Source organism: Trachypithecus francoisi, unplaced genomic scaffold (assembly GCF_009764315.1).
Source record: "Trachypithecus francoisi isolate TF-2019V2 unplaced genomic scaffold, Tfra_2.0 Lachesis_group10, whole genome shotgun sequence".
NCBI lineage: Eukaryota > Metazoa > Chordata > Mammalia > Primates > Cercopithecidae > Trachypithecus > Trachypithecus francoisi.
The window spans coordinates 72,740,086-72,752,028 of record NW_022681455.1 but is presented as its reverse complement, the minus strand read 5'-3'; the positions used below and the strand labels follow the sequence as shown (position 1 = coordinate 72,752,028).

The following is an 11,943-nucleotide window of genomic DNA, read 5'->3' as shown; positions in this document are numbered from 1 at the left end:
AATAAAATAATTGCTGATAATTAGGCCTTCTTTTTATTCTCAACTATTTTTGATATGTGTATTTAAAAATTCAATATTTAACAAAAAATGACTATGTTTCAAGTTTCAAAGTTCATTTGAAAGAAGTATATATCACTTCATTTGAAAAATAATGAAGTTTCTGCAGATATATGTAAGATCCCTATATGTGCTATAAATCTGTCATGGAAACCATCAAATTTTAGTACTTTTAAAGGGGAATTCAAAGATTTTTGATGTATTATGCAATTGGTTGAATACAGTAATTTTACATGTAAAAAATAATTTACACTGAAAAACTCAAGCAAAAAGTCTGATACTTTATCAAAATAATAAGAACAAAATGAGCAATGAAAAAATAGCAAAAGTTTACCAAAAAATAGTAAATTCCTATTTAAATTCCTGTGTTTACACAGATTAAAAATGCTTATCAATTAACTGTATGACACAGATTGTAGCATACTTCAAGCTGTAATATAGAAAGGTAACACGGGATATTTGAAATTCAAGCTGCACTTACCAAAATAGTTTTAACCTGAGTCTTTGATGTCTTCAAAAATGCATTTGATGATAATATATGCAAGAACAGTTATTTTTTAGTAGTATAAGGTTACTTTTTTTGAATCGCTCTTAATACTCTTTCCTCTTAAATATTTGTGTAAAATTACAAATATTTTTACATTTCTTGGGTTCACTGAACACAAGGCAGTGTCTGAATTGAAAGGCTGTTACTTTGTTCCTGTTACACAAGCATATAAAGATGCTTAGTTCAAAATATCTTAGATTTAATATTATTTTCACATTTTGACTTATTTTAGAACAAATATAAAGGGTCAAAATATTACCATAGATATCTGAATATTCCCATGAAATATGTCACACCCACTGAGGAATTAAACAAGTTCACTAAAGAATATCAAATTAATCATTTCCTCCTATAAATATTTTCTTTTTATTTGTGTTTAGAAGTTGCAATTTTAGGTACTATTAACAGAAAATACATAACAAAAGCTTCCTAACAAGTGAAAAAAATAATTATAAATGTTGGAAAAATTGGCCTCATTAACATATTTACAGACTTTTACTTAATACATATGCCTTTGGAAATTAATTATGTGACATTTATACAAGCATCAAAATTTCCAGATCACTGAGTAGTGAGCACTTCAGTTCTTTACTGTCTACACCCAAATTTGAAAGTCATTTTTTGTTTTTGAAGGTAGAACTGACAAGTAACAGAAATGGTCAATCTGAGATACTATTGACATATTGTTCTATTCCTTCGCCTAAAGGTGCTTCTGTTGAGTAAGTGTCCTTATGCTTTTTTTTCTCTTTGCTCTGATCTTCCTGTAGCTTCAGAATTATGTTTCGGATTTCCTCTCTTTTTGTTCTCATTCTTGGTGGAGGAAACCAGTTTGCCAAATTCATAGGTAGTTCAAAATTGAGAATTGGATTCTGAAAATAAAACAATTAAATGCATATTAGAAAATTGTAATAAATAACCTTTCATTTCAATCACAGAAACATTCCAAAGTTAAAAATAAGAAAACCCAACAACTCATTCAATATGTATTTGTGTATTATCTATCACAGGCCAAGTACTGTGCTAGGTACTGGAGATACAAGACACAGTTTCTGTTACAGGTCTTACAGTCTAGATCAGGGTTTGCCAGTGGACCAAATTCTGCCCACTGCCTGTTTCTGTAATAAAGTTTTATTGGAACATAGTCACACTAACTCATTTACATATGGTCTACAGATGCTTTCACTGGACAACAGCAGAACTAAGAGGCAATAGAGACCGTACAGTTGCAAAGTCTAACATATTTACTACTTTATTAACGAGTTTGCTAGCTCCAGTTTAGAAAGACAGGTAATTCAACAACTAAAACAAGAAATATGGCAAGTATTATGACAGAAGTATACAGTACTGTGAAAATACACATCTGGGGGTTTTATGCAATTCCAAGAGGAAGTGATGTTTAGGCTAAGACCTGAAGAATGAATATATGTTAGACAGCCAAGGTATGATAGAAGCAACAAAAGAATATTCCAGGTTAGGAAATATGAATCAAGGCCTAGAGGCAAGAAAGAACACCAAACAATGGCATTCAGGTGGCTGGCTGTTATATTAAATGCTAGAGTGAAAATGGTGGGAAAATGAGGCTAGAAGCTTAAATAAGGGGTCATATCACATAGGTGCTTATCAATCATGTGAAAGATTTTGCTCTGTAAATCAACAGCCACAGGAAGCCACTATAAGATTTAAAGTAGGAAAGTAACAGGATTAGATTTATGTTTTTGTAAAACAACCATGAAAAACAGAAGGCAGGAGGCACAGGAATCTGTTAGAGATTGGTATAGCAGTTCAGAATAGTGACACTTGAGGATAAAGAAGTAAACGTATCTGACATTAAGTGACAATTCACAGAACCTAGTGGTCATCCACTGTATGGTGGATGAAGATAGGAGTCAAGATCACTATAAAGAATATCCAAGAGAGGTATGTGTGGTACTGTACCTCTGAAGTCAAAGCCAAGAGAGTGAGGAAGAAATGGTTGACACTGTCAAAGGGTGCTGGAAAGTCAAGAGCAATTTTAACATAAGGGTAAGGATAAAGCCAGATTTTAGAGATTACAAAGGCAGAATCTGTAGAATTAGAGTGTGAATATAAACACTTCTTAAGAAATATATCTATGAAGAGGAGAAAAGAGGCTAAAAGAGGCAGTGTGAATCATGGGAGAGATTTCTTAAGGTGCAAAGAGCTAGTAGAGAGGGCAGGTTGATTGTTCAGTGATAGAATGAGCTCAACAAGCCTTGGATTTGATGAACTGTAAATATACTATTTTTATGCCTTGAAGGTTCTTCCATTTAGAAGCTTTTGCTCCATGGAACAATTTTTGAAACAATAATTTTGAAACTCTGAAATATTTGCTTATTGTGTTTTTTACTAAGGTAAAGTCAAATGCACTATTTTATTATTTATTATATCAGATCCAACAAATTGAAACCCACCTCAAAAAAGCTCTCTACATACTGCAATACATATACACCACAGTCACTGAAGTTGTTTTGCTGTGGTACTTTTGGATTAGAGCCCTTCATAACATCTTTGGAAAAACTTCTTTTGCTTCCTTTTTTAACTTCCCATTCCACTTCTAAATACCTGCAATAATTCATATATATTAAGAATACATGTATATATAAATATACATAGTTTTTCACCCCATCAGAATACAAAATAAAGTGTGAACTTACTCTCTTAAAATTTTGACAACATTTGACCGAGAAGGGCCTCGGAGTGAGTCCATAAGTAGGATACAAGGTCTGCAGGGCAAAAATGACCAAGAGTCGAATACTTCATAATATTACAAAGGATTAAAAGTGGCATATTATAAACAATCAAATTTAAAACCTCCAAAATCCCCTTTGTATGACTCAGTACTAGTGACGGGAAAAAAAATGAACCTTATAGACACATATGAACTTTATAATCTAATAATACTTAAATATCTATGGATATATTAAATATTGAATTATAGAATATTAACCGTATCTTAGCTATATTTTATACTAAAATTCTGTAGTTGGTTTCTAAAAGTACTTCAAAATTAGGAAAAAGTCAAAACAATTCTGAAAATTTGAACATCCCCATATTCCAAATCAACAAAAGAAGGGCCGTGAAAAAGTAGAAAGAAAATAATGCCCCCGACCCCAGGGTCTTACTCTTGTCACGATGTGAGGTGGCGTAATAACAGCTCACTGCAGCCTCAATGTCCTGAGTGCAGGCAATCCTCCCACCTCAGCCCCCTGAGGAGCTGGAACTACAGGCATGTGTGACCACGCTCAGCTAATTTTTGTATATTTTTTGTAGAGACAGGGTTTTTCCATGTTGCCCAGGCTGGTACAGAACTCCTGGGCTCAAGCTATCTGCCCGCCTCAGCCTTCCAAAGTGCTGGGATTATAGGCATGTACTACTGCGCCCAGCCAAAAACCTCATTTTTAACTAAAATTTATTATAGATAAAACAGGTAATCATCATATAAAACAATTAGTTGAATGTGTTTTTTTTTTTTTTTTCAAGATTTAACTTCAGAACACACTGTATAAGACTCTGTATAACTCTGTATATAAATGCTGATGGCTGATGATTCAACTTTCAATATTTTAATTCTATAAAGTTATGTTGTAAACTCAAGTAAGGAAGTCTAATGTAGAGCCCAAAGCCCTCAAATGTTAAAAATATCTAGGTTATTTTTTAGCCGCCACACTTGGTTCTTTTTTTTTTTTTTTTTAACTTTTTCCAGAGATGGGGTCTCACTGTGTTGCCCAAGCTGGTCCTGAACTCCTGGCCTCACGTAATACTCCTGCTTTGGCCTTCAAAAGTGCTAGGATTATAAGTGTGACCCACTGTGTCTGGAATTGATCTAGGTTCTTCCTGCTAAAATTTTATAAAGTTTGGAGCAGATTCTTTAACTACCCTAGGTCTCTATTTTTCTGTAAAATGATGCTTCATTTTCAAAGTCTCTTAATAGTTTCTGTCAACATTTTCTATAAAAAAAAGTCAAAGGAGATTAAACCTAGAAATAGGTAATACTTCATCTAAGAAGTTCAACATCTCTGGAGAGACCTCAGAATAAATATGTACTTCTGAAAACCAAAACTGACTCCTCTTATTTGGAGCTCTCAGTTGGAACATGTCTTTTACATCTGCCTTGGGTTACTCCACAGCCTTCATAAAGCAGCTAAGGAATCAGTGTAAACTCCAACCCTATGTTACTATTTTGATATATAGTAATTTCTGCTCCAAAATACTGTAAGTAAAAAGGAACAGTGGTTCACTATCAAAACTTGTGGCCAGGCGCGATGGGTCATGCCTGTAATCCCAGCACTTTGGGAGTCTGAGACAGGCAGATCGCTTGAGGCCAGGAGTTTGAGACCAGTCTTGCCAACATGGCAAAACTCCATCTCTACTAAAAATACAAAACTTAGCCAGGCATGGTGATGTGCACCTGTAGTCCCAGCTATTCCTGAGGCTGAGGTATGAGAATCGCTTGAACCTGGGAGGCAGAGGTTGTGGTGAGCTGGGATCGTGCCACTGCACTCCAGCCTCGGTGACAGAGCAAGACTCTGATTCAACAAATATATACAATAAAAATGTAAACAAAACATTTGTGTGTGCACATATGCATGCAGAGGCTGGGGAAACTGGCAGATGGAGGACTGAAATGATTACCCATTCTTCCCATTTTAATCCCTGGATAGCATGCCTCAAGTTTCCTCACTGACTCTGACAGCATTTATGAGTTTTGCTTAAGTATTTGTTTAAAAAAAAAAAAACTGTCCTGTTATGTTTTATTTTATGAGCATACTGAAATAAAAATTATGTAGTTTGCAAGATACACAGTTAATGCTTACTGTTTACAGATAGTAGGCTTTAAATGCCACTGTCCTATTTCTGAATTGCAGCTGTCATCAGCAAGGAATCCATCATCACTGCTATCATCCTATAAAAGACAGCCTACTGTTAATATGGAAAATATATAATCTAAATAACTAATAACCTAACAAAATAGCACATTAGAGACAAAATATTTGTAATGAATGTCAAAAATTTTTCTTTATTTACGTGATTAGACAATAGAGATATGATATGTTACTTAGTTCCAATTATCTAATGCTACAACATTGACATTTTAAGGAAAATAAACTACCAAAGGTTTATAACAAATTGTTACATCTATTTACTCAATCTAGAATAAATCTTTAAGATTGAATATATTATGACCGATTCTTATCCCACCAAATATCACTGCTCTGATTTTAGTTTATTTTTACAAAAATTTAGTTTGTTGGCTAAGACAGCTATTTCACAATAGGATATAAAAAACATGTTATTTTACATGAATAATGTTTTCATACCAGAAATATTTAAAGGGTTTTTGGAAACACTGTTTTCCTTGAGAAACGCACATATCCATCTCACTTGAGAGAAGCTAACTTAAGGACAGTGTGTCCTTATTCTGCAGATTCTCTTGAATGTAAACAAGGCTGTTTTGGTCATTGTTGTTCTTTGAGAAAGCTTCTGGCAACTTTATGAATGGAATAATCAATAGTAGGAATAATAGCAATAATAAAGCACAGTTACATTAGCTTGTTCACATCACAGGTAACTGTTATAATCAAAAGTACCTAAGTGCTCATTATAAATCATGAATGTAATTCCTATATATGTTGGATTGAAAAGCTGTACTTAGCTGCCATACATTGTAAACCAAGAGATATCATAACATGCTTTTTGTTCACAGGAAGATAAAGCAAAAGGAAAGATGGTACAGTATAAAGCCATCTTCACTATTATACAACTCAGTATGTCCTAACAACTAACGAAAGGTCAGAGAATTATCAAAATTATAAACTTTTCTCAATAAAAAATCCTCTTTAACAGAAGCTAAAAAGTAAAGTATTTTCACAGATATACTTTATTCTTGGTGTTAATACTGTTTATTTACAGTATTTAATAAGAGACTCTAAGGAAATGTCAAATGTGACTCTAAGGAAAAGTCAGAATTCACCTATATTAACTTTAAATATTATCTGCTTCTGCCATGACATATATAAATTGAATCAGGCAGGAGAAAAAAAATCACTGGAAAAATGGGAAAACAATATAATTTTTTTGGTACTCATGTACCACATAACTGAAGATTTAAACATTTGCTTCTTGAATGTCAAGTCAGGTTAAAGGTTAAGTATGACCCATAAATGCTTTGAAAGAGGAAGGTGGGTAGTGGTGGTGGTAGCTGAGTTAGGGTGGGATAATTAATATTACATTAAAGTTCAGTCCACATCACAGTAGCAGCAACAACAGCATGAATACATTTATCCTGGCAACTTCTGACTTGAAAGGTGAATTAGTTTTTTAAGATATGATCCAAATCCAGAAGCCATGATAAATTACTAGTTGAAGAAATTGCTTTACAAGACTTTATAAAGTAAAATGTTTTTATTTTTCCTTTTTTTTTTTTTTTTTTTTTTTTTTAAAGAGATGGAGCTTCCTTATGTTGCCCAGGCTGAACTCAAATTCCTAGGCTCAAGAGATCTTTCTGCCTTAGCCTCCCAAGTCACTGGGACTACAGGTATGCACCGCCATGTTCAGCAAGAAAAACGTTTAATTAGGTAAAACATTAGAACTTTTTGCCAAGCATTAAGTTTTACCTGGTTATCCTGATCTTCTGAGAAGTCAATGAGTTCATCTTCAAGCATTTTACCACCTTCAGGTGATTCATCGCTATAGTTTAGTCTGATTTTGCTTAAGCCATCTGTACCAGTAAGAAACATTACATAATAAAAAAGGCCATGTCTATCACTCATGGTATATGAGGCTGAAATTAATGCTAGTAGTTAATTAAGGATATAGTAGTGAAGGACACAAAATCTGCCTTAGTGTGTAATATCACAAACATAAAGTGAGTTATTTTAAAAACCTAGATTGACATGTCAATTACAGTTGTTTCCACTACTCAGATGCTAAAATTCATTAAAATTTAAAAACTAGGTATCAGCTATATGATTAAGTATATATATACTTAAATATATATATATATATGTATATGTGTAAAGAAGTAAGTACTTTTGTGTTAGGCAAGTCAGGTGTCTTTAGTAATGAAAGCTATGACAGTCTGAAAATAACCTCTGTCCAATAACAGAAACAGCAAATCACAGAACATAAAATAAAATGCAACTGTATAATGTTATAATTAAAATTTCAAAAATGTGGAAAATTATACAATTCAGGGCAAAAATGAACATTAACTACAAGTAAGTAATAGGTCTGTTTTTAGACAAATAATAAGGAACTATTTTGCTGAAAGAAGCTAATCACTGTTTCAAAGAAATGTAAGATTTACTATCATTTCAAAATTTATTTTACTTATTTATTTATTTTTTTGAGATGGAGTCTTGCTGTCGCCCAGGCTGGAGTGCAGTGGCACAATCTCGGCTCACTGCAACCTCTGCCTCCCGGGTTCAAGTGATTCTCCTGCTTCAGCCTACTGAGTAGCTGGGATTACAGGTGCATACCACTATGCCTGGCATCTTTTTTCTTTTTGAGTCTCGCTCGTTGCCCAGACTGGAGTGCAGTGGCGCAATCTCGGCTCACTGCAAGCTCTGCCTCCCAGGTTCACGCCATTCTCCTGCCTCAGACTCCCGAGTAGCTGGGACTACAGGCACCCGCCACCACGCCCAGCTCCTTTTTTGTATTTTTAGTAGAGATGGGGTTTCACCGTGTTAGCCAGGATGGTCTCGATCTCCTGACCTCGTGATCCACCCGCCTAGGCCTCCCAAAGTGCTGGAATTACAGGCGCGAGCCACTGCGCCTGGCCACATTTTTGTATTTTTAGTAGAGATGGGGTTTCACCGTGTTAGCCAGGATGGTCTCGATCTCCTGACCTCGTGATCCACCCGCCTAGGCCTCCCAAAGTGCTGGAATTACAGGCGCGAGCCACTGCGCCTGGCCACATTTTTGTATTTTTAGTAGAGATGGGGTTTTGCCATGTTGACCAGGCTGGTCTTGAACTCCTGTCCTCAAGTGATCCACCTGCCTTGGCCTCCCAAAGTGTTGGGATTACAGGCATGAGCCACCATGCCTGGCCTTATTTATTTTTTAAGAGACAGGATTTCGCTCACTCTTTTGCCCAGGTGGAGTCCAGTGATGCAATCATAACTCACTGTAACCTTAATCTCCCAGGCTCAAGCCATCCTCCTGCTCTGGCCTCCCAGAGTGCTGGGATTACAGGTGCACACCACTATGTCCAGCTGATTTTTATTTATTTTCCTTTCAAAAATTTGAAAAGCATGACTTTTAGGTATTTTAGACAGGATAAAATTAATTTTGGTTTAAGTTACTAAAAAGGTGTTAAGATATTAATATAAACAAGATGGGATGAAAAGGAAGCAAAAAATCTGAAAAGATATATAATCCAGACTGGCTAACACCGTGAAACCCTGTTTCTACTAAAAAATACAAAACTAGCCGGGTATGGTGGCATGCATTTGTAATCCCAGCTACTCGGGAGGCTAAGACAGAAGAATTGCTTGAACCTGGGAAACAGAGGTTGCAGTAAGCCAAGACTGCACCACTGTACTCTGACCTCAGTGATAGAGCGAGACTCTGTCTCAAAAAAAGAGAAAAGATATATATCTAACTGTTAAGTTCAGAAGCATACTATTTAAAATAGCCAATAAACCAATAAAGCACCATGGGGCCAGATACAGTGGCCTAGCACCTGTAATAATAGCGAGCACTTCGGGAGGCTGAGGCAGGAAGATCACCTGAGTTCAGAAGGATCACGTGGGCAACATAGCGAGACCCTGTCTCTACAAACAAAATAAAATAATCATACAGGTGTAGTGGTGTGCACCTGTGGTCCCAGTTACTCAGGAAACTGAGGTGGGAGGATCACTTGAACATGGGAGGTTGAGACTACGGTGAACTGTGATTGTATCATTGTACTCTTAACTTGTATGAAAGTGAGACTCTGTCTCAAAAAACAACAAAAATCCACCACCACAACAAAAAAAGCACTATGGGCCGAGCGCAGTGGCTCACATCTGTAATCCCAACACTCTGGGAGGCTGAGATGGATGGATTGCTTGAACACAGAAGTTTGAGACCAGCCTGGGCAACATAGGGAGCCCCGTCTCTACAGAAAATAAATTTTGCTGGGCAGGTGAAACATGCCTATAGTCCCAGCTACTTGGGGGGTTGAGTTGGGAGGATTGCTTGAGTCCAGGAGGTAGGGGCTTCAGTGAGCTGTGACTGTGCCACTGTATTCCAGCCTGGGCAACAGAGTGAGACCCTGTCTTTAAAAAAAAAAAAAGAAAAAGAAAAAAAAGAATGACCTCTTCAATTTATCTTTTCTAAAAATCTGTATTTTTAAGTCTGTTTAAAGCTAAAACACCTGTATCTGAATAACATTTGTCCAAAATCTTCAGGCAATTCAGAATTAGTCAGTTACAATCGGGTTACCTCTAGCAGCAAATCATTATTATCTATGTAAACTGTGGTCACATAAATCTCTATCTACCTTACACAAACTAAACTACGAATGCCTTTCAAAAACAGGAGAAAAATAGCTTAAATGATGCAGTAAATTCCCTCTATAAACAAATGATCTGGAGTAAACTGAGAGGTGATGACTTGATCAGTGGTTCTCTCAATCAGTGTCAGTTCCTGAGAACTTCTCATATAATGAGACTATGTGAAGATGCTGAGCGTGATTCTAGAGTTTAAGTGTACACATTTTTCATGCACCATGGCCAAGCCAACTATTTCATAAGGTGTCAAGTGAAAAAACAGCAAGTGAAAGTAGTGATTCCACACATTGTTATTTCCCTAGTTTACTGTAAAAACCTAATTTCCACTTATTTACTACAGCCTGTTATCTGACATAGTCAACACTTGTTGACTATATGTGAAATCACTGTATGTGATTTTCTGTAAAACATTTGTTTCAGAGGAAGAGATAGCTGATATGGTATATACATACTAAAAACAAAACAAAAATGTACAAACTATAATTCAAAAATGAGTAACTGGGATAAACAAGTATTAAGAAGGCAAACTACATAAAACAAGTTATTTTTGGCTTTGGTCTCCATTAGGATTTTTGAGGCTATTAACTCAAATTTAACTGGATGTTACTTGACCAGAAAATTAATTTGTAGGTGAGAGCACTAGAAATCTCTGGAGTTGGTGTATATGAAGCCCTAGGCTTTTGTCCCATTGCTTTAAGTCAAGCACCTTAATTCATCTGAATTCACATTAAAGTACGTAAGATTATTGGCCAGAAAGAGACTTAAAAAAAGAGCCATACTAAAATTTAATTCACATACCATATACACCCATTTAAAGTATACAATCTAATGTTTTTTAGTATATGCACAGTCATCACAACCAATTTTTAAACCTTTTCATCATCTCAAAAAGAAACCCCATACCACTTAGCTATCACTCTCTTCCCACATTCCCACCCACCTCACCTGCCCACCCCCAAAAGCCCCAAGCAGCCACTAATCTACTCTAGATTTTCCTGCTCAGGAGATTTCTTACAAGAGCTCAACAGGTCGGGTGAGGTGGCATGCACCTGTAATCTCAGCTACTAGGGAGGCTGAGAAGACAATCGCTTGAACCCGGGAGGGGGAGGTTACAGTGAGCCAAGATTGTGCCACTGCACTCCAGCCCGAGTGACTAAGAGAGACCCCATCTCAAAAAAAAAAAAAAAAAACTTAACAATAGCTTTCTAACTCACCAAAATAATATAAGCTGGTGTAAAGTACCAAGAGTATGTTCCATATTCACAATTTTTGATAGGTTCTTTCTGAATTCACATAATTTATTCTATGTCCTATACCAGTATTTTTCATCCAAAGAAAATTCATTAGTTCCATGAGCAAGGTGTTAGGAAAAAAAGAAGAAAAATGTAGTAGATCTATTCACAGTTTAAGAAGTTTGCAAGGCACACAATATAGCATGTTATGGGTTTTTATGGCAAGGACTATTTTACTTGTAGGTTGGAGAGGAAATTATACAATTGACTTGATATCAAATTTAAGAATTTGAACAGAAACTAGCTTTTTATTTATTTATTTATTTACTTTTGAGACGGAGTCTCACTGTTGCCCAGCCTGAAGTGCAGTAGCACAATCTCAACTCACTGCAACCTCCGCCCCCGGGTTCAAGTGATTCTCCTGCCTCAGCCTCCTGATTATAGGCACGTGCCACCATACCCAGCTAATTTTTGTATTTTTAGTAGAGATGGGGTTTCACCACGTTGGGCAGGCTGGTCTCAAACTCCTGACCTGGTGATCCACCCGCCTCGGCCTTCCAAAGTGCTGGATTACAGGCGTGAGCCACCACACCTG

At 36.1% G+C, this 11,943-nt stretch overlaps 1 protein-coding gene across 1 annotated transcript in view; it reads right to left on the bottom strand.

Moving 5' to 3' along the window:
* Nucleotides 1-227: 227 nt before the first annotated feature.
* Nucleotides 228-11,943, bottom strand: part of SENP6 (SUMO specific peptidase 6) — a 115,348-nt gene continuing 103,632 nt past the window's right edge. Inside the window, exons 21-25 of the mRNA XM_033219828.1 lie at nucleotides 7,237-7,340; nucleotides 5,437-5,525; nucleotides 3,277-3,345; nucleotides 3,034-3,184; nucleotides 228-1,473 (exon numbers count right to left, since the gene is read on the bottom strand). Of these exons, the coding sequence (XP_033075719.1) occupies nucleotides 1,264-1,473; nucleotides 3,034-3,184; nucleotides 3,277-3,345; nucleotides 5,437-5,525; nucleotides 7,237-7,340 (623 nt within the window). The 3' untranslated portion in view covers nucleotides 228-1,263. The remainder of the gene's footprint in view (nucleotides 1,474-3,033; nucleotides 3,185-3,276; nucleotides 3,346-5,436; nucleotides 5,526-7,236; nucleotides 7,341-11,943) is intronic.